The sequence below is a fragment of the Bos grunniens genome, chromosome 12 (assembly GCF_055505025.1).
Source record: "Bos grunniens cultivar Pamir isolate PY7600 chromosome 12, Bosgru_T2T1.0, whole genome shotgun sequence".
Classification (NCBI taxonomy): Eukaryota; Metazoa; Chordata; class Mammalia; order Artiodactyla; family Bovidae; genus Bos; species Bos grunniens.
Window position 1 is genome coordinate 26,243,350 of NC_141176.1, and position 20,354 is coordinate 26,263,703.

At 36.4% G+C, this 20,354-nt stretch overlaps 1 protein-coding gene across 9 annotated transcripts in view; it reads right to left on the reverse strand.

Annotated features, from left to right (window-relative positions):
* NBEA (neurobeachin) overlaps positions 1-20,354 on the reverse strand; it is a 672,061-nt gene that overhangs the window by 232,499 nt on the left and 419,208 nt on the right. For all 9 annotated transcript variants that reach the window (XR_015138069.1, XM_086329378.1, XM_086329374.1 and 6 more), the window contains one exon: positions 239-382. Coding sequence is in view for 8 of the 9 variants with exons in the window: in XM_086329378.1 (XP_086185504.1) it covers positions 239-382 (144 nt within the window). In the remaining variant the exon portion in view is untranslated. The remainder of the gene's footprint in view (positions 1-238; positions 383-20,354) is intronic.

Below are 20,354 nucleotides of genomic sequence, written 5' to 3' on the forward strand. Positions count from 1 at the left end.
TTATTTTTTCTATATTAAAAGTTGCTCTTCATTACACAGAGAGTAGATGCTATTCATTTATCATTAGCCTGATGTGTAGTTTCCTCTTTTCAATATTAGAAATGAGATAAATTATTAACATTAAGATGACTGAGCACTGTTCTAACCACTGGCACAAGCTTATTCACCAGAAGATTGACCTCAAATTCACCAACATCATGTGCACTTATTATAACAAATAAAAAAATTAACAATTTACCTGCGAGATTGTCGATTTCTTTCTCTTGGAGTAGACTGACCGCATCATCATCTCCTTCCAGCATAAGCTCTGTCTCTGCATTCTGATTCACTATCGCTTGACTTCTGAATGTTTTCTTTGACTTTACCACGTCTTCTTCAGTCCCTAATCACAACCAAAATATAGTAATTTAGGTCACTGTGATTGTTTTACTTTCAGTAAGTGTTAGAGAAAAAGCTATTACTTTCTTATAGATATATACTGCATTTACATATTACTTTCAACTATAGAAAAAAAATGTACCTTTTGTATTTCGTTTGTTCTAAATAACTCTGTGAGAAACGCAAGGGGTGTTAATGTTACAGGTGAGGAAACAGGCGGAGAAAGCTACATGCATGGTTGGGAACCTAGAACTTGGCATTCTAAGATCACTGTACTTTCTACAAAAAAATCTGTACTTCACCACAAACTAGGTTTTCTGATCCATAAAAGTTACACACGTTTACACAATTACACTTTAGTGTGAATCAGATAATCAACTGATCAGATCATTCACAAAGGTAGATAAGTATGAAGAAAACAAGAAAGCATTCACATCTGAAGGGAAAAGATGTAGGCATAAAATGTAAATACTTCAAAACAGCTATTTCCTTAGCAATGAGGAGAAGGGGATGACAGTGGATGAGATGGTTGGATGGCATCACTGACTTGATGGACATGAGTCTGAGCAAGCTCCAGGAGCTGGTGATGGACAGGGAAGCCTGGTGTGCTGCAGTCCATGGGGTCTCAGAGTCAGACATGACCGAGCAACTGGGCTGAACTGAAATTAGCTGTGATATCCTTATTTTGATATATATAAAGTAGTACAAGGGCTTCCCTGGTGGCTCAAGGGTAAAGAATCTGCCTGTCAATGCAAGAGATGCGGGTTCAGTATTCCTGAGTCGGGAAGATCCCCTGGAGAACAGAATGGCAACCCACTCCAATATTCTTGCCTGGGAAATCCCATGGGCAGAGGAGCCTGGAGGGCTACAGTTCATAGGGTCGCAAAAGAGTTGGGCAAAACTTAGTGACTAAACAACAATGGAAGTAGTACAAATGGCTAAAATTCAAACACACAAAAAGTAACTGAGAAAAATTAGTTGGCCTAGCATTAACATGTTAATCTATGTGAATGTTAGAAATTACAATACATTTAAATGTCTCATGGATTTGACTCTTTAACAAATACTTCAATATTTAATTCAGACATCTGCTTTGGCAGGTGATAATGAATGTGAAATTATCAGAGCTACAAGTAAATTATATATATATATATATATATATATATATGGCTAAGAAATACCTATATTTCATGTCACCTGAAGTTGGAATTCAATATGGAGGAATATGGTTTAATTTACTGTGTTCCAGCTTTAGTATTAGGGTATAGGGTTCAAAGGGCAGTATTAACTAGAAAAGTATCTTCACATTTCATTTGGTGTGCTGCATATATTCCTGAAATGAAAGTGAAAGTCGCTCAGTTGTGTCCGACTCTTTGCGATACCATGGACTGTAGCCTGCCAGGCTCCTCTGTCCATGGAATTCTCCAGGCAAGAAAACTGGAGTGTGTAACCTTTCCCTTCTCAAGGAGATCTTCCCAACTCAGGGATCAAACCCAGGTCTCCCACATTGCAGGCAGATTCATTACCGCCTGAGCCACTAGGGAAGCCCAAGAATACTGGAGTGGGTAGCCTACCCCTTCTCCAGGGGATCTTCCTGACCCGAGAATCGAACCAGGGTCTCCTGTATTGCAGGTGGATTCTTTATCAGCTGAACTACCAGGGAAGTCCATTTCTGAAATGGAGGCATAATAAATCATTGCTATATAGTATTTTTGTATCATAGTTTCAGGGGATGCTATGGTTTTGTGTACAAACGTACTTATTTTCCAAATCTTGTCATACCTTTGGCCAAAAATCCAGTGAACAATGAATACTTTTGGTTAATTCTCCTAGTCCAATATAGGGATTTCCAACAGTCCTTCCTGTCTACTGATATTTGCTCAACCATTTCTTGGTTAAGCATCTAGCTGTGGTAAAACCTGCACTGTAAACCAAAGTGTTAGCTTCTTTCCTTGCAGCATTCACAATTCTTTTTTTGTTAGCTATTCAGGGCCAGTTCTGTTTGCTAAAACATTAACAAACTGACTCAAAGGTAGCCCATAGAGGAGTAAAAAATACATGTTGAGGTACACAGTCATGTCACAGTAGCACTGTGTCATTAGCTGAGAGATATACTCTGTCATCCTAGCTTTTGTCGGACACGACTGAGTGACTTCACTTTCACTTTTCACTTTCATGCATTGGAGAAGGAAATGGCAACCCACTCCAGTGTTCTTGCCTGGAGAATCCCAGGGAAGAATCCCAGGGACGGGGGAGCCTAGTGGGCTGCCGTCTATGGGGTCGCACAGAGTTGGACATGACTGAAGTGACTTAGCAGCAGCAGCAGCATTTAGAGAGCCCAGTTTAAATACAGCGTAACAGTATAAAGTAATGGATTGTTAAATATATCTTTCAATAAACATGTAAGAAAACAAGCAGTACTATTAGAGATTAATGCTGCTTGGAAGGTGAGGAGACTTAAATGGGTTATATGTGTAGTCTTCTTTCATTGGCCCACAGATGATTCTCATTTCTGGAATAAAAGATTGAGGACCGATTACTGAATGCTCCAGAACCTCATCTTTATTTCATTTAGAGTCCTGGAGATATAAAGCCAGCCCAACAGTGATCTTCTGGGGGCAGCTATCTATATGCTGTTTGTTGCTTGCTTAGTATCTTAATTTGAGAAATTCGAAGCTTGCACCTTTTGGAACAAAGAGGCAAATTCAAAGATTAACAACCAAGAACTCTTTCCTGAGTCCTTTATAGCCATATGTCTACTAGACATCTTTAGCTGCATATTCCTAATTCCACATTTCCCTAAATGAACGAATTATCTCTTGTTCCTTCACCTCCTCCTATTTTGATCAACACACTTCATTAAGCCACAGACACATGATTCACCCTGTAAGGTGATGGTCTCAACTGTAATTCAAGCCATCATCATTTTGGTTTAGAAGGCCTTGCTGCTGCTGCTGCTAAGTCGCTTCAGTTGTGTCCAACTCTGTGCGACCCCATGGACGGCAGCCCACCAGGCTCTGCCGTCCCTGGGATTCTCCAGGCAAGAACACTGGAGTGGGTTGCCATTTCCTTCTCCAATGCATGAAAGTGAAAAGGGAAAGTGAAGTTGCTCAGTCATGTCCAACCCTTCGTGACCCCATGGACTGTGTTAAAAGCATTCCTTCAATAAGGTATGTTCTCTCCTTCCTCTGTCCATGGGATTTTCCAGGCAAGAGTACTGGAGTGGGTTGCCATTGCCTTGACAGCTCCCTTATTTACACCATCCTTCATACTTTTGTCAGATTATTATTTTATTTCAGCACTAATAACTTGAAAATATTTTCCTGCTTAATATTATTTATTAATTCCTCCAATCAACAACACTCAATACAAGGCTTATACCCTAAGATAAAATCTAAGCTCCTTAGTATGACTGATTAAGGCCTTTTATCCTCTCATTACCAGTTTTGTTTAACCTTTTCTTACTTTCCCATGAGCAATACTGAACCATTTACAGCTTCCAGAATATGTCATGCTTTCTTGGATCTCTTTATCTGTGTTAAAAGCATTCCTTCAATAAGGTATGTTCTCTCCTTCCTCCTTTGTTTGGGTAATTTCTACTTGGCCTTCAAAACTCACCTCTCTTGGGTGCCTTTCCTAACCAACCCATACTTTCGCAGTCTACACAGAACTCAACCACACTGAGTGGGTGCTCTCCCTTATGAGTATGTCTTCTCCTCTGGGCTGTAGCTTCATTCTGCAGCATCAGTGCCTGGTACTAAGCACGTGTGCCACAAACTTGCTGAACTGAAGTTCAAGTCTACACATCCCGAGTTCCCCTCTCTGAATTCTTTAGGTAGGTCTGTGTGCTCTTTCCCTATACATCCATCATATCTCATAAGTCTTGCTACTACAGTAGTTACATGTATTATAATTGGTTGTGTGCTTGTTATCTCCACAGACCCTGGAAGCTCCTTCCTTGATGAGTAGAAACATCATTCTGCCTTGGTATGCCCAGTTCTCAGCACACTGACTAGGTCAGAGCAAGTTCTCATAAATACTGAATAAATGAATAAAAGTTACCTCTGGATATCTCTTAACCTGAAAATCCCAGGATGTCTCAGAGATTCTTGGTGAACTGCCTTCAGTTTGAGAGATAGTTGAAGAATCTTATGTATTAACACAAAATGGAACTTGGTTCTTAACAAGAAATAGTCAATAACCTCCTTTATGTATGCATGAGTCAGCTTGATAAAGTAAGTTTTTGCTCATATCACAACTGTCTGTATTCTGCTTTGTCTTTAAAAAAAAAGGCTTTACATTACTCTTGTTATTAAAATTAAAATTTACCAATAAGCAAATTGCAGTTAAAGGAATGTGAGCTCTCAAATGTATATTAAGCTTTCAGTGTTACCCCCTCTAGTTTTAAAGCAGCAAAACAATTGCGTGTTTAAAAGATATGTAGTAAATGAATTCCTACCAACACACCAGAACTTACCATCCCTGTTGAAGTATTATCAGTTTGCAGCTCGGTAAACTTCCTAATTTTATGGTACTGCACCAAACATTTATCTAAATTAATGTGTATGAGATCCAAAGGTGCTTTTCAATCACAATATCCTTTATGAATTAGACTTTCATTTATCAAAATTACAGGCAAAAAGAGGTAAGGTCTCAAAGGGCTGTCTCATTACAAGGCTTATAAACACTGTCCTTAGGAAGAATTGGTTTAACACCCAACAAATCAAAATCTGATTGGGAAGGGAATTTATCTGAGATCATCTATCTTCAGAAGACAAGTTGGACTGAGAGCACCTCTTGGCCTCTTTAGCCATTCATCAAGAAATTAACGAGCGGGTACCATAAACCACCAGAAAGCCTTAGATTCGAAAATGTGAATTATGTGTAAACCTGGACAGGATAGACATATATGCTTATTTTCCAGGAAAACATTAAAATGCCATACATTTGAAAGGTTTCAAAATAAAAAAATCCCATCAAATTATAGATTCAAGAAGTCAAATCCAAAATTAAACTTAAAATATTTTCCACATCATATTACAAATGCAGGAAACTATCCTATACACATTAGATTTCTTAGTATGTAAATATGCTTACAGCTCTGTATGTGAAAATGTTATCTAATATAGTACATGGCATTACATGACCCTAAATAAAGCTCCTCTCTCATAATATTTCTCTTAATAATAAGGATTCATATGAAACAAAATATATATTAAAAGTGAAGTTAAGAAAACTAAGATGTTTCTAGTTTTAGTACTGTTACCTATACTCTAGCATTACTATTATAATATAATAATAATTATCATTTAAAAGTTTTATTGTTATTTTAAACAAGTATAAGTTAAAATACAGAAATCAGACACATTAACTTATCTTGATAATGTTCAGAGAATATGTCTAACTGGAAACTCTGGGCAATTAAGGCAAATAATTTATTTCATTTGCCCATCATATCTTTTTCTCCTGATAAACACAAGCAGTCATTGTACAGAAAAGTACTATTCAGTAGTTTATTTCTGTTTAAGGAGTTATTCTATAGTCAACTCTAAAATATCTATACTAATAAGGAAAAAATTAATTTATAATAATAGGTAAGCAATAAATAAATATCTATACCAATAAGGAAAAAAGTAATTTATAATAATAGGTAAACAATAAATCATGTCTGTTTTGCTAATGCACAAAGAAAAGATAAACCCACAGCAAGCCAATTTTAGTGTGGCATGTTTCTTATCAGTTTTATATTATAGTTATTACTTATTCTGCCTTGAGTTTGGAAATGTCTTTAATTTTCATTTATTAAAAATACATGGATGTATATATGTATCTATCTACCTACCTACCTACCTATGTATCTACCTATATTATGTATATTTACTCTGTGAGAATCTCTTCTCAATGTTATTTGATCTGTACAATTTAAGTATATGGTCTATAACTCATGATCCTCTCCCTGCCTATTTAATCTCACTAATTTGCCAATTTGACCTCTTCACACCTTGTGTTCCCCAAGAGCTGAAAGCTTTTGTTACCAAACATGCCACACTGTTTCAAACCTTTAAGTATGACATGTGGAGTTTCTCTTACATGGAATTTGCTCACCTGCTTTGTTCTTCAAGATTCAGTTTGATTACTCTCTTCACTGCACACATTTTGTATCTTATATATAGTCCCAATATACTGTTGTTTTTGATATTTTTTCCTAAGGTTTTCATTTAGGTGTACTCTTAATTAGATTTTTATTTCCAGTGCAACAAGTGTCAAAAAAGTGGCAATCAATAAATATTTGTTGAGTGACCACATGAAAATAAATACATAATCAGTATATTAATCATTTTATATGTACAGCACTTCAGTTTAGTTCAGTTCAGTCACTCAGTTGTGTCCGACTCTTTGCGACTCCACAGACTGCAGCACGCCAGGCTTCCCTATCCATCACCAACTCCCAGAGCTTGCTCAAACTCATGTCCATCTGAGCTGGTGATGGAGAGTTCTGACAAAACGTGGTCCACTGGAGAAGGGGATGGCAAACCACTTCAGTATTCTTGCCTTGAGAACCCCATGAAGAGTATGAAAAAGTACAGCACTTAAGTTACTTTTCTCTTTACGTCCTTTACAATTTCCTCATACATGAGGAAGGTGAACTATGTGATTTGCAATTCTTTCCTTCTTTTTTCCTGTAAGCATCCATTAAGAACATACTAAAAAAAAAAAAATACAGACCAATCTCCTAACTTCAGTTTCCTAGGCTGTTGGAAGAGGACTAAGTATTTACTAAGTGAACTCTTAAAGGATAATTGCAGTGTTAGAATGAGACAATGGATGCTGAAATACTTTGAAATGCATGAATATTTTTTATACAGTGTTAGTCGCTCAGTTGTGTCCAACTCTTTGTGACTGTAGCCCACCAGGCTCCTCTGTCCGTGGGATTCTCCATGCAAGAATACTGGAGTGGGTTGCCATTTCCTTCTCTAGGGAATCTTTCTGACCCAGGGATTGAACCCACATCTATCACATCTCCCATAATAAGCTCTTAAAATGTTTTGTTAAAATGTTGAGAAAATAACAAGAGTATTAAAAAGAGTTTACTAAGTCTTTAATTTAAAACTGAACAAGGATACAACCAATTCTTTATTGATTACAACACTGCTGCTGCTGCTGCTAAGTCACTTCAGTCGTGTCTGACTCTGTGTGACCCCATAGAAGGCAGCCCACCAGGCTCCCCCGTCCCTGGGATTCTCCAGGCAAGAACACTGGAGTGGGCTGCCATTTCTTTCTCCAATGCATGAAAATGAAAAGTGAAAGGGAAGTCGCTCAGTTGTGCCCGACTCTTCGCGATCCCATGGACTGCAGCCTTCCAGGCTCCTCTGTCCATGGGATTTTCCAGGCAAGAGTACTGGAGTGGGGTGCCATTGCCTTTTCCTGCCTAAGGTTTATGCAAAGGGGGAAAAATGCAGGCTGATGTGAGGATCAAAAAACTCAAATAAGCTACCAAATGCATCTTAGGTCTTATGAGCACAATACCCAGCAGATACTGATTATTCAATAATGGTTTCCCTTCCTTCAGTTGGGATTAATCTTCCTATCACCATGCTGTTGTGATACTGTTTGTATTCATTACAAGGCAGTATGAGCCTTCAATGCCTCCATTAGACCAGATACTTCCTGAAGACAGCAAGGACAGCATGTAGGCAGGTACCAAGAAGTGTTTGTAAAGTTGAAGAGAGTGTAAATAGCTTACATTAAAAATTGTTTTCCCTCAATAATCATATCATTCACTTAAAGGTATTATTAAATAAAATGATATAAGAATCAATATATTTGAAATTTGTTTTTGACTTTGAATAGAGGCATCTTATGAATATAAATATTTGTAGTATCTTACATAAGGAAAAAGTCGGACACGACTGAGCGACTGAACTGAACTGAACATAAGGAAAAAAAATGCTTTCTCAACAAAGTTGATATCATAATTTGTTTTACAGAATTATATAGATGATCCACATAATACATAATTTTCTTCCATAATTGGAAAGAGATGGAAAGAATGGAAATTTCATCTCATTTTATCTAAATATATGAATAGGAAATTCTAACATTACTAAACATCTTAAAATCAGTTTAAGATGGCATTCATTTTGGGGGAAGAAATTCTTTTCAATATATAGCATTTCACAACATTTTTAGCTTAGAAAATGTGTTTTGACAAAATGGACTAGGACTATTAATAACATATGATACTTTGGCAAATTTTAAAATAGAGGTTGTTCTTTCTCATTAAAGTTGAAATCAGAGCAAGAAATACCTTTACAGAATAGTGCTTTTAGTAAACTCCAAATGGTATTATTTAATTTCCACTTTAAAAGAAAAAGATTTTAAGATAAATATACCTCTCAGCTGATTACATGAGATCTGGTGATAATATCTCATGCAATAATACATATGAATCAATATATTATAGAGAAGTTTACAATTTTGAACATTTCAAAAAAGATGAAAAAATGCTTTTTGTTGTATTGAGAAGCCTACCGTTCAAAAATATTTTATGCCAATCTTAATGTGACATAAAAGCAGCAGATACATACATAGAACAAACTTTACTGTAACAATCATTTACTAAAAAAATACATAATTCTCTCCATAAATAATTTAAATTCAAAATTAAATTTTGCCTTTGACTTTATAGTACAAATATAGCATTTCCTTTCTTAAGAAGCATGAATGATGATGACAGAGAAATAAAGATTTGCTAAACACCAAGGACTGAAAAAATACTCTTCTGTACAGAATAGGATTAAAGGAAAAACAGCCTTTGTAACAGAAAAATCCGAATGGTGAACACTGTTAAAGTGACACTGAATAAAAACACTATTGGAAAGAATGACTGGAAATCTCAGGATCTTTTTTTTTCTCCTTTATATCTGATGCTGAGTCAGGAGCCTTGCTTTATCAATACAAAATTATTTTATGAAAGCATATACTTTCATAAGTGAAACAGACTGTTTCTATTCAAATAGACAGTTCCCATCTGTTGTTTCAAACAGACTTTAAATAAAAAATCTGAAGTTACTGACCACAGTTAATAAATATAGAAAAAAAATCTGGACAGTTTAGACTCCTTCCTTAGTTGTGGGTATTTTAGTCTGAATGCACTGGATTTAATCATGGTTCTTATTTCAATTCATTTTTGTTGACAGAGAATATATTTTATAATCCAAAATAGATACTATCTATACCACCATAAAACTACCAAGAAACTAGCTTCAAATTTACAATGAATTTGATTCAGAAATGGTAATTCTTCCCTGAACTAATAATTGATGCTACTATTTATGGTCCATCTAGGATATCATTGTATCACATCAAATTAGAGTACAGCATCCTTTGTGCTTTTACTAGTGAAATGAGTAACTTGTGCAGCCTCTGTTTTAAACGAGATATAAACCTTATATCTGCAAGTAGGTTGTTCTCTGAAAAGCCCCCCAAAAATATTTCAGTGGCAGGATAAATATGCAGAATTAGCAATATGGGCATTAATTAAGATGGAATGTTGACAGATTATTCTTCTAAGTGGTAAGTTCTTATTCACATTAGTTGTGCTTGTAAACGATTTGCTAGACTATAAGACTATAAGATAAGAAATAAAATGGCTACCTAACATCAACAGTTATTGCTCTGTGGAAAAGGACATCAAGGACACTTGCAAGTAAAAGAATTGGATCAATATTAACGTGATTTTCATTTCATGCTTCCCCAACTCCAGTAAGCTGACAATATACTCTGATTATGTGAACTGCCTCAGAGTAACACAGAAGAGGTTATTAGAGCAAGAAGTGGAAATGGAATGCACTTTTTATATTGACAGGCCTGCTAATAGAGTATACTGATTTTCAAAGACAAGCAGTGCATTTTTACAATTTGGTTCTGACAGCAAAAACGGAATTTCATTTATTCCTAATTCAAAATATTTATATGTAAGCAGTATTTCTTACAGCAGACCAACAAAGGGGATATTCATAAACAGCATTTTTTAACAAAAAATGCAATTAAAAAGGTTTGAGAAAATATTGTTGAATTTAAGTGCTGCATGCTAACTTAACAATCTTCTTAATGCAGTGAACACAGAAAACTGCTCTATGCTTTTTAAAGGAAATTTGATAAGTCCTACTTTATACATGATGATAAATAGTTTTTTTTATTCATGTTTTAGACTGAATATTATGTGGTAGGATTCTGATTAATCATTAACTTAGGGTGATTTCAGAATATTTTAAATAGGATTTCATTACATTAAAAATCACATGGCACACTTGTGGGAAAAAAATGCTAAAACATATAGAAAATTTGGGCCAGTCTGGAACCCTCTAAATAGCATAAAGCAGAGAGATAATGGATTATTCACCTTTGTGACTTCTTGAATAAATAGCATAGTGTTTGGTCCCTATGTTAAAAAGTATGCTTAGAAAAAGGTCAGCAGGAAATAAGTATGTCAAAATGGTAAAGGCAGCTATCTTCACATGGTTGTCTTTGAGTGCCCTTTTCCTCCCTTCTTTAAATTTTTTGAGCATTATCTAGGTTTTCTACAATGATCATGTTTATTTTCCGGAAAGAAGGAAGGGAAGATGAAAGGCAGGGGAAAATACATAAAAGAAATTTTTCACTATGAGTCTAGGGTAGATGGCAGATGAGTGGCAGAATGGAAAAGTTTTGTAACTCTTGGAATGAAAGAAAAGATGAACTGGACAACTTGAACAGGGGCTGAGAGGGTGGGGAGACTTCCTCTGGCAGTGAATGGAATTAACCTGGGGAATGAAGCTTGGTGTTTCTTTTTTCAGATCAGTCGCTCAGACATGTCCAACTCTTTGCGACCCATGGACTGCAGCACGCCAGGCCTCCCTGTCCATTACCAACTCCCAGAGTTTACTCAAATTCATGTCCATTGAGTCGGTGATGCCGTCCAACCATCTCATCCTGTGTCACCCCCTTCTCCTCAAGCCTTCAATCTTTCCCAGCATCAGGGTCTTTTCTTTCTTAAGCCTTACATAAAATTCAGTGTGGCTATTTTACTTTAAAAATATGAGAAATGGGAGTAGGAGATGTTTTGGATAAATAAGCAACTGGCTCGGAGACGTGGGAGTGTTAGACACTTCAGCTGTGTCCGACTCTTTGTAACCTCAGGGACTGGAGCCCTCCTCCAGGCTCCTCTGTCCATGAAATTCACCAGGCAAGAATGCTGGAGTCGGTTGCCATTTCCTTCTCCAGGGTATCTTCCCGACCCAGGAACTGAACGCACTGTAGATAGATTCTTTAATTTTTTAAAAATAGGATAGTTAAGAGATGGTGTTGGTATAGGTTGTCTAAAACACTTTTAAAAACACCAAAGATATTTTAAATAATGTTTTTATAAATGACATTGAATGCACAGTCTGTGAATGACTGTCAGTTCATCTGTACTGAGAAACCTATGTGGATGACAGACTAGACCAGTGGGCCAAATTCAGCAGATTAACTTTAGAGAGTGGAAATGTTCAATGAGACTCTTGTACTTGGAAAATTTCAAATGTATCTACAGCAACACATTGTCTAGGAAAAGAATGGTGTTTAGATTGAGATTTTGCACTATATAAAATTTATTAGTTAAAGCCTTCATAGGTGGGTCAGTGGCAAAGAATCTGCCTGCCAATGCAGGAGATGCAGGTTTGATCCCTGTATCAGAAGATCCCCTGGAGAAGGAAATGGCAATTTGCTCCAGGATTCCTGCCTGGGAAATCTCATGGACAGGAAAGCCTGGTGGGCTACAATCCACAGGGTTGTAAAACAGTTGGACTAACTTAGCAACTGAACAATAACAAGCATTTACTAGTTAGCATGACACTTAATTTCTATGCTTTGTCATTTTCCCAAATAAAAATCCTCTTATGCTCTGCTGACAAAGTCTTTCACAGGATAGCTCCAAACAGCCTTTTCCTTAACTCCCCACACTATCTTTTTGTTCCCCAAACAATTCATGTTGTGTTGTGTGGTCCCTTTGTCCATGTTGCCAACATTCCACTTACTGGCTTGGGAAGATCTCCATTCATCCTTTTAAGTCTAACTAAAATTTATTTATTCAATCAGACAGCCTTATTCACTGAGTTTATGTAACGTTTTTAATATACTTTGATGAAAACATTTATCATACTCTATTTTAATTATTTATAAATGTAATTTTGGGGTACATTTTATAAAAATTAGTCTAAAATATGGGCAAGAATATGAGCAGTTCCATGCCACTCAGCAATAGATCTATCGATATAATTTTGTTAGCTCCTTATCTTTGGTGGCTTTTGACTCACTAGGTGGAAATAAAGTACAGACATAAAAAAAAACAATTGCAGAATTTGAAAATACCATACTTATAGACCTATTCCATATACTGTCATGCTTCAGTGTGGTCATTGAAAGGATGAATATATGTGTTAAAATGCTGTATGTATATTTTGAAATATCAAGGAAGATAAGAAAGCCTTCCTCAGCGATCAATGCAAAGAAATAGAGGAAAACAATAGAATGGGAAAGACTAGAGATCTTCTCAAGAAAATTAGAGATACCAAGGGAACACTTCATGCAAAGATGGGCTCAATAAAGGACAGAAATAGTATGGACCTAACAGAAGCAGAAGATGTTAAGAAGAGGTGGCAAGAATACACAGAAGAACTGTACAAAAAGATCTTCACGACTCAGATAATCACGATGGTGTGATCACTCACACTCACCTAGAGCCAGACATCTTGGAATGTGAAGTCAAGTGGGCCTTAGGAAGCATCACTACAAACAAAGCTAGTGGAGATGATGGAATTCCAGTTGAGCTATTTCAAATCCTGAAAGATGATGCTGTGCAACTGCTGCACTCAATATGCCAGCAAGTGTGGAAAACTCAGCAGTGGCCACAGGACTGGAAAAGTCAGTTTTCATTCCAATCCCAAAGAAAGGCAATGCCAAAGAATGCTCAAACTACCGCACAATTGTACTCATCTCACACTCTAGTAAAGTAATGCTCAAAATTCTCCAAGCCAGGCTTCAGCAATATGTGAACCATGAACTTCCAGATGTTTTAGAAAAGGCAGAGGAACCAGAGATCAAATTGCCAACATTCACTGGATCATCAAAAAAGCAAGAGAGTTCCAGAAAAACATCTATTTCTGCTTTATTGACTATGCCAAAGTCTTTGACTGTTTGGATCACAATAAACTGTGGAAAATTCTGAAGGAGATGGGTATATCAGATCACCTAACTTACCTCTTGAGAAAACTGTACGCAGATCAGGAAGCAACAGCTAGAACTGGACGTGGAACAACAGACTGGTTCCAAATAGGAAAAGGAGTACGTCAAGGCTGTATATTGTCACCCTGCTTATTTAACTTCTATGCAGAGTACATCATGAGAAACGCTGGGCTGGAGGAAGCACAAGCTGGAATCAAGATTGCTGGGAGAAATATCAATAACCTCAGATATGCAGATGACACCACCCTTACGGCAGAAAGTGAAGAAGAACTAAAGAGCTTCTTGATGAAAGTGAAAGAGGAGAGGGAAAAAGTTGGCTTAAAGCTCAACATTCAGAAAACTAAGATCATGGCATCTGGTCCCATCACTTTTTGGGAAATAGATGGGGAAACAGTGACAGAGTTTATTTTCTTGGGCTCCAAAATTACCACAGATGGTGACTGCAGCCATGAAATTAAAAGACACTTACTCCTTGGAAGGAAAGTTATGACCAACCTAGACAGCATATTAAAAAGCAGAGACATTACTTTGTCAAAAAAGGTCAGTCTAGTCAAGGCTATGGCTGACTATTCCAGTAGTCATGTATGGATGTACTATTCCAATGGTCATGTATGGATGTGAGAGTTGGATTATAAAGAAAGCTGAGCGCCGAAGAATTGATGCTTTTGAACTGTGGTGTTGGAGAAGACTCTTGAGAGTCCCTTGGACTGCAAGGAGATCCAACCAGTCCATCCTAAAGGAGATCAGTCCTGGGTGTTCACTGGAAGGACTGATGTTGAAGCTGAAACTCTAATACTTTGGCCACCTGATGCGAAGAGCTGACTCACTTGAAAAGACCCTGATGGTGGGAAAGATTGAGGGCAGGAGGAGAAGGGGACAACAGAGGATGAGATGACTGGATGGCATCACTGACTCAATGGACATGGGTTTGGGTAGACTTCGGGAGTTGGTGATGGACAGGGAGGTCGGGTGTGCTGCGGTTCATGGAGTCACAACAAGTCGGACACAAGTGAGTGACTGAACTGAAGTGATACCTTGAAATGAATGAACTGTTAAGTAAACAGCAGCAATTAAGTACATGAAATTGTATTAATATGAATGCTTTAAATGAAATGGTTGAAAGATATGATTCCTGCCCTCAACTTATTTTTTTATCTCAGAATATAAAATACCTAAAATGAAAACATTTTCTGATAACTTCATAAGGTGAGCTACTACCAAGTACAAAATATCGATCCCATTCAAAGAAGTAAGTTAGGCTTTTTTATGCTTCCATGTCTTGGAAATTTCTGTTCTTAACTCTGCTGCTTCTGATAAATTCCTAACCTTCTCTCAAGTCAGTTCATAAGTAACTATTTCAGTGAAGCTGATTCCAACCCACTATCCCCAGAGTTATCCATCTTCCTTCCTTTCCTTTATGAAGTACCACTTCCCTCTATGAGAATAGCTTATTTCTTTCCATTATACAAGGATTTTTCAACCTTGGTACTACTGATGTTTTCGGCTGGATTTTGTTGTCCTTTTGATGAACTGTGTGGTGAATGGTTGGGTATTTTAGCAGCAGTCTTAGTTTCTACCCTTTAAACAGCAGGAACACAGGCTGACTTTCATCCCTGCTGAGAATCACTACACTAAACTAAGTGCTGTGAGGAGGTAGAAACTGTGTCTCAGCCTCTGAACCTTGTACGTCGTGCATGCATGGCACGTGGAAGATACCTGATAAATGCTTTCAAATGAATGAAGCTACCATCTTGAGTCAGTTTAAAGCCTTCCATCTAAAGCTTCAACATAAAAACAGGGGAGTTGTTAAAACCTTGGTTGTCATGAAAATGTTCTTATATGAAAACTTTAAAACGCATTTTATAAACATATTTTATAAGACAGCATTTAAATAATCCATTTTAGTTCTTTTAAGAGACTATAAAACCATGAGGTAAAGATGAAATTATATTAAAATGTGCACTGGCATCAAAAAGAGCTGAAAGATGATTCCATGTATGTCTTTCTCTCACTCATACAAAAGTTACATCATTAATTTTTCAATAAATTATTTTAATAATAATCATATCATCTATTTCATTCAGGTATGAAGATTTAATTAATAATACACCAACTAAAATGAACTTACCAATGAACAATTATAAGATGTCTGCTAGAGACAATATGGTACAAACAATCGAGACCACTAGGTTAAAAACTCAAATAATCTTTTCCGACTAAGTGTAAAGTCTTCAAAAAATTGAAGTAAAAAAAAATGAAGTCAGATAATTTGAAGTTCCTGTCTCAACAACCGTATATAGCTGCATTAGTATTCTTTAAATTCTCAGTGCTTTTCTTGTTTCTTGAATATTGCAAGTAGCACTTTACAGTAGTCATGCATATACCATCAAAACTAATTTAATTCCAGATTTATTACAGAGCTGCTTTTTCTTCATCAAGGTCATATCATGATGGCTTCACAAGCTTGGATAAACCAGGTGCTAAGCGGACACATCTCTGAGGAACCTAAGGATGTTCTCATTTGCAGTTCTCAGCATATCTTATTATTTATTGCCAAATAAATGACTGATTAACTTTGTCATCTTTGCTCCAAGTTTTTTTTTTCCTCTGGCTAAAGCAGCCTGCCGTCCTCTGCGATGACTGATAAGACCTATTTAGGATGATGTCTTTGATCACAGACTTGGGGGACTCTGAGATCTTAAGCTTTGATGAAACATTGTTCCACTATAATTTCATGGAAGGGAAAGAGAGTCCAAAATGATAATTGACAGTCAACAAGACAACCAAACTTATTAAGATTTTAACTATTTTTTTGACAGCATAAACTTTCAGTGCCAGAATCTGTCTAGTTTAGGTTTTATTTTAATATACAAGCAATACATAGAACACTCCTATTTCAATCACTTGCTTATTAGCTAATTTGCCCTAAAGAAGAAAGTCCAGCAGATCAAAAGATGAATTTATAGTTTAAAATATTTTCACTATATTCTTCCATTGCTATGGTCTGCAAAATTCCTTATAATCAATTAAATTTGCACTTGAATGAGATTTTGGTATTAGAAAATACTGAAATAGCACATTGAGTACATATGAAATTAGAACATTAAACACCAGGAAAAAAATTACATGCCTCTAGGTTTTTATTAATCACATTCCAACACCAGAGGCTGAAAGTATATCAAATCACACCAAATCTTTTGCACATGACAACCTCATAAATTATTCAACTCATTAGTATTACTAAGAAGCATGAAAAACTCCATCAGTGCTAAGGAGGTTTTCCAACTGAAAAAGGTCAACCAAAAGTTTCAATAATGAAATGCAAGAAAACACTTTTCAATGTAAATATGAAATAATTCTCTTTTATGTCTCTTTGAAAATATATTCAATTCTGATTATTTGTTCATTTAAAAGAAAGTATTGCTAACACATTTTATTGCTAATGTATTTGTTTTGTGGCTCCAAATGAATTACCTAAAAATAATGTCATGAAATTTAAATTGCAGCTGTTTCTGCCCAGCACACGAAAGTTTAAGTATAATTTAATCTAAAATGTTTGAATTGAAGGAAAAGTCTACTGATTCAAAACATATTTATTAAAACATTAACTCTGCAAATTCAGTTTCACTTCTGTTATATTGATATAGGCTCACATTCTTGAAACGTAGTGTACTACACGAACAGAGAGACATGACCAGTGATCAATCTCAGGGACTGCTTTGATGGCCATGTAAATAAATATTCTCTATTTAAATAATTTTAGGTTATTCTTTCAGCTTGTACAACTTGGTTAACATTCTGAAAACTTAGATCACTGATTCAAATACTTCTAGCCATACTTAACATTCCAGTCATAAAATATCCTGTTGTTCCTAAAACAATTTTGTTGCCACAATGTAGATGAACAGAAAAAAAAAAAAAACCAAAAAACTGACTATAGATTAAAGCTGAGTTTCTCTGTGCATTTAATGTTTAACTTTCAAGACAGAATTTGAAATACTGCAATTATTTAATACAGAAGAAGAAATAATTGAATTTCAGTTTGTTCTAGAAGCTCTCTCAAAATTTGTAGGTTTGTGCTATATTTATACCCTTCATCTACATCTACACAAACCAAAACATTAAATCATTTGGATGTTAGTCTACACACTGCCAGACTTTAAGGTACTTAAAACACATTTAAATGTTTAATAGAAGGCAGAGTGGCCAGATGATGGCCTGAGTTTTGTTAGCTTTTATTAATGTTCTGGGAAAATGTGAATACAAAAGCTTTCTTTAAAATATACAAAATATGTTTTCAATTAAGTCTTTCAACATCTATTTTCATTGAATGAAGTGCTTTGTAATAATTACTGACATTTACTTCCTATTTCTTCTGAAGAAATACTTTATACATAGGTTAGAAGGCACAAAAGTGTTTGGGAGAAGATACAGGACTACGTTCCTGGCCATCTGTAATTCCTCTTTCTACTTCTAGGTACAGATCACTCCAGGGAGCACTTTTCACTCACCTCTTCACATCCTCCATACTTCACCTTCCTCCCCTACCCTCTACCCACTTCCTAAAGTCCTCCGATGTGAAGTTGAAGAGGAGTCTTCTAGAACTGTTTCTGGAAGTAGAATCGTTTGAGTTCTTTTTTGTCTTCTACTACCCATCCTAGGGGCTTCCCAGGTGGCTCAGTGGTAAAAGAGTCTCCCTGCAATGCAGGAGATGCAGGAACCATGGGTTCAATCCCTGGGTTGGGAAGATCCCATGGGTTCAATGCCTGGAGAGATCCATGGACAGAGAGCCTGGCGGGCTACAGTCCATGGGATCACAAAGAGTTGGACACGACTGAGGCGACTGACCACAGAACAGCACACTCTACCTTACCTCCAGGAGTGACTACAAAGTAGACCTGGCATGGGCACCATGTAGATGTCCTGAATGCTTCATGGCATACATGTGGATGCATAACATAAAAACATACCCTACCTTCCTTTTATCAAAGAATCCAACTCAGGAGGGATAATAGGTTCAGAATATTTCCAATGATCTACTATTCAAAATTCATAAACACCTGTGTCATGCTGTGCTAAGTCGCTTCAGTTGTGTCTGACTCTCTGTGACCCCATGGACTGTGTAGCTCACCACGCTCCTCTGTCCATGGGACTCTCCAGGCAAGAACACTGGAGTAGGTTGCCAGGCCCTGCTCCAGGAGATTTCCTGTCCCAGGGATCGAACCTGCATCTCTAATGTCTCCTGCATTGGCCAGGAAGTTCTTTACCACTAGCACCACCTGGGAAGCCCTCATAAATCACTATATATTTTAAGACACATTTATACTACACAGATGTTTACTATCACCTATATCTTTCATCTACTTAAAATTCAGAATTTTATATTTTAGTTTAGATACATTAATAATGGTTACTGTATTACTAAAATACATGACAATCTTAAAAAGGTGTTAATAAAAAAAAGTTTATTTCTGATAAGGATTGACACTGGTTTAGCAAAACAGACATTTTACAAATTGAACATACACAATAAGGCATCCATTTTTATAGAGAAGCAAAATAAATATTTTTCTAACAAACCCTTTATACAAGCAACCTGTAGAATGACAAATGTGGTATAATGTGAATCCTATACAAATGTGGTATTGGCAACTCAGTGTCACTAATAATATCACGCCAGCCCAACCTCTATTACATATTGTTTTAAAGACCTATATATAGAAAACTATAAAACACTGGTGAAAGAAATCAAAGAGGACACTAATAGATGGAGAAATATACCATGTTCATGGATTGGAAGAATCAATATACTGAAAATGAGTATACTACCCAAAGCAATTGATAGATTCAATGCAATCCCTATCAAGCTACCAATGGTATTCTTCACAGAGCTAGAACAAATAATTTCACAATTTGTATGGGAATACAAAAAACCTCGAATAGCCAAAGCTATCTTGAGAAAGAAGAATGGAACTGGAGGAATCAACCTACCTGACTTCAGGCTCTACTATAAAGCCACAGTCATCAAGACAGTATGGTACTGGCACAAAGACAGAAATATAGATCAATGGAACAAAACAGAAAGCCCAGAGATAAATCCACACACATATGGACACCTTATCTTTGACAAAGGAGGCAAGAATATACAATGGATTAAAGACAATCTCTTTAACAAGTGGTGCTGGGAAATCTGGTCAACCACTTGTAAAAGAAAGGTTCGATGCACGATACTGGATGCTTGGGGCTGGTGCACTGGGACAACCCAGAGGGATGGTATGGGGAGGGAGGAGGGAGGAGGGTTCAGGATGGGGAACACATGTATACCTGTGGCAGATTCATTTTGATATTTGGCAAAACTAATACTATTATGTAAAGTTTAAAAATAAAATAAAATTAATTAAAAAAAAAAGAATGAAACTAGAACACTTTCTAACACCATACACAAAAATAAACTCAAAATGGATTAAAGATCTCAACGTAAGACCAGAAACTATAAAACTCCTAGAGGAGAACATAGGCAAAACACTCTCTGACATACATCACAGCAGGATCCTCTATGACCCACCTCCCAGAATATTGGAAATAAAAGCAAAAATAAACAAATGGGACCTAATTAAACTTAAAAGCTTCTGCACATCAAAGGAAACTATTAGCGAGGTAAAAAGGCAGCCTTCAGAATGGGAGAAAATAATAGCAAATGAAGCAACTGA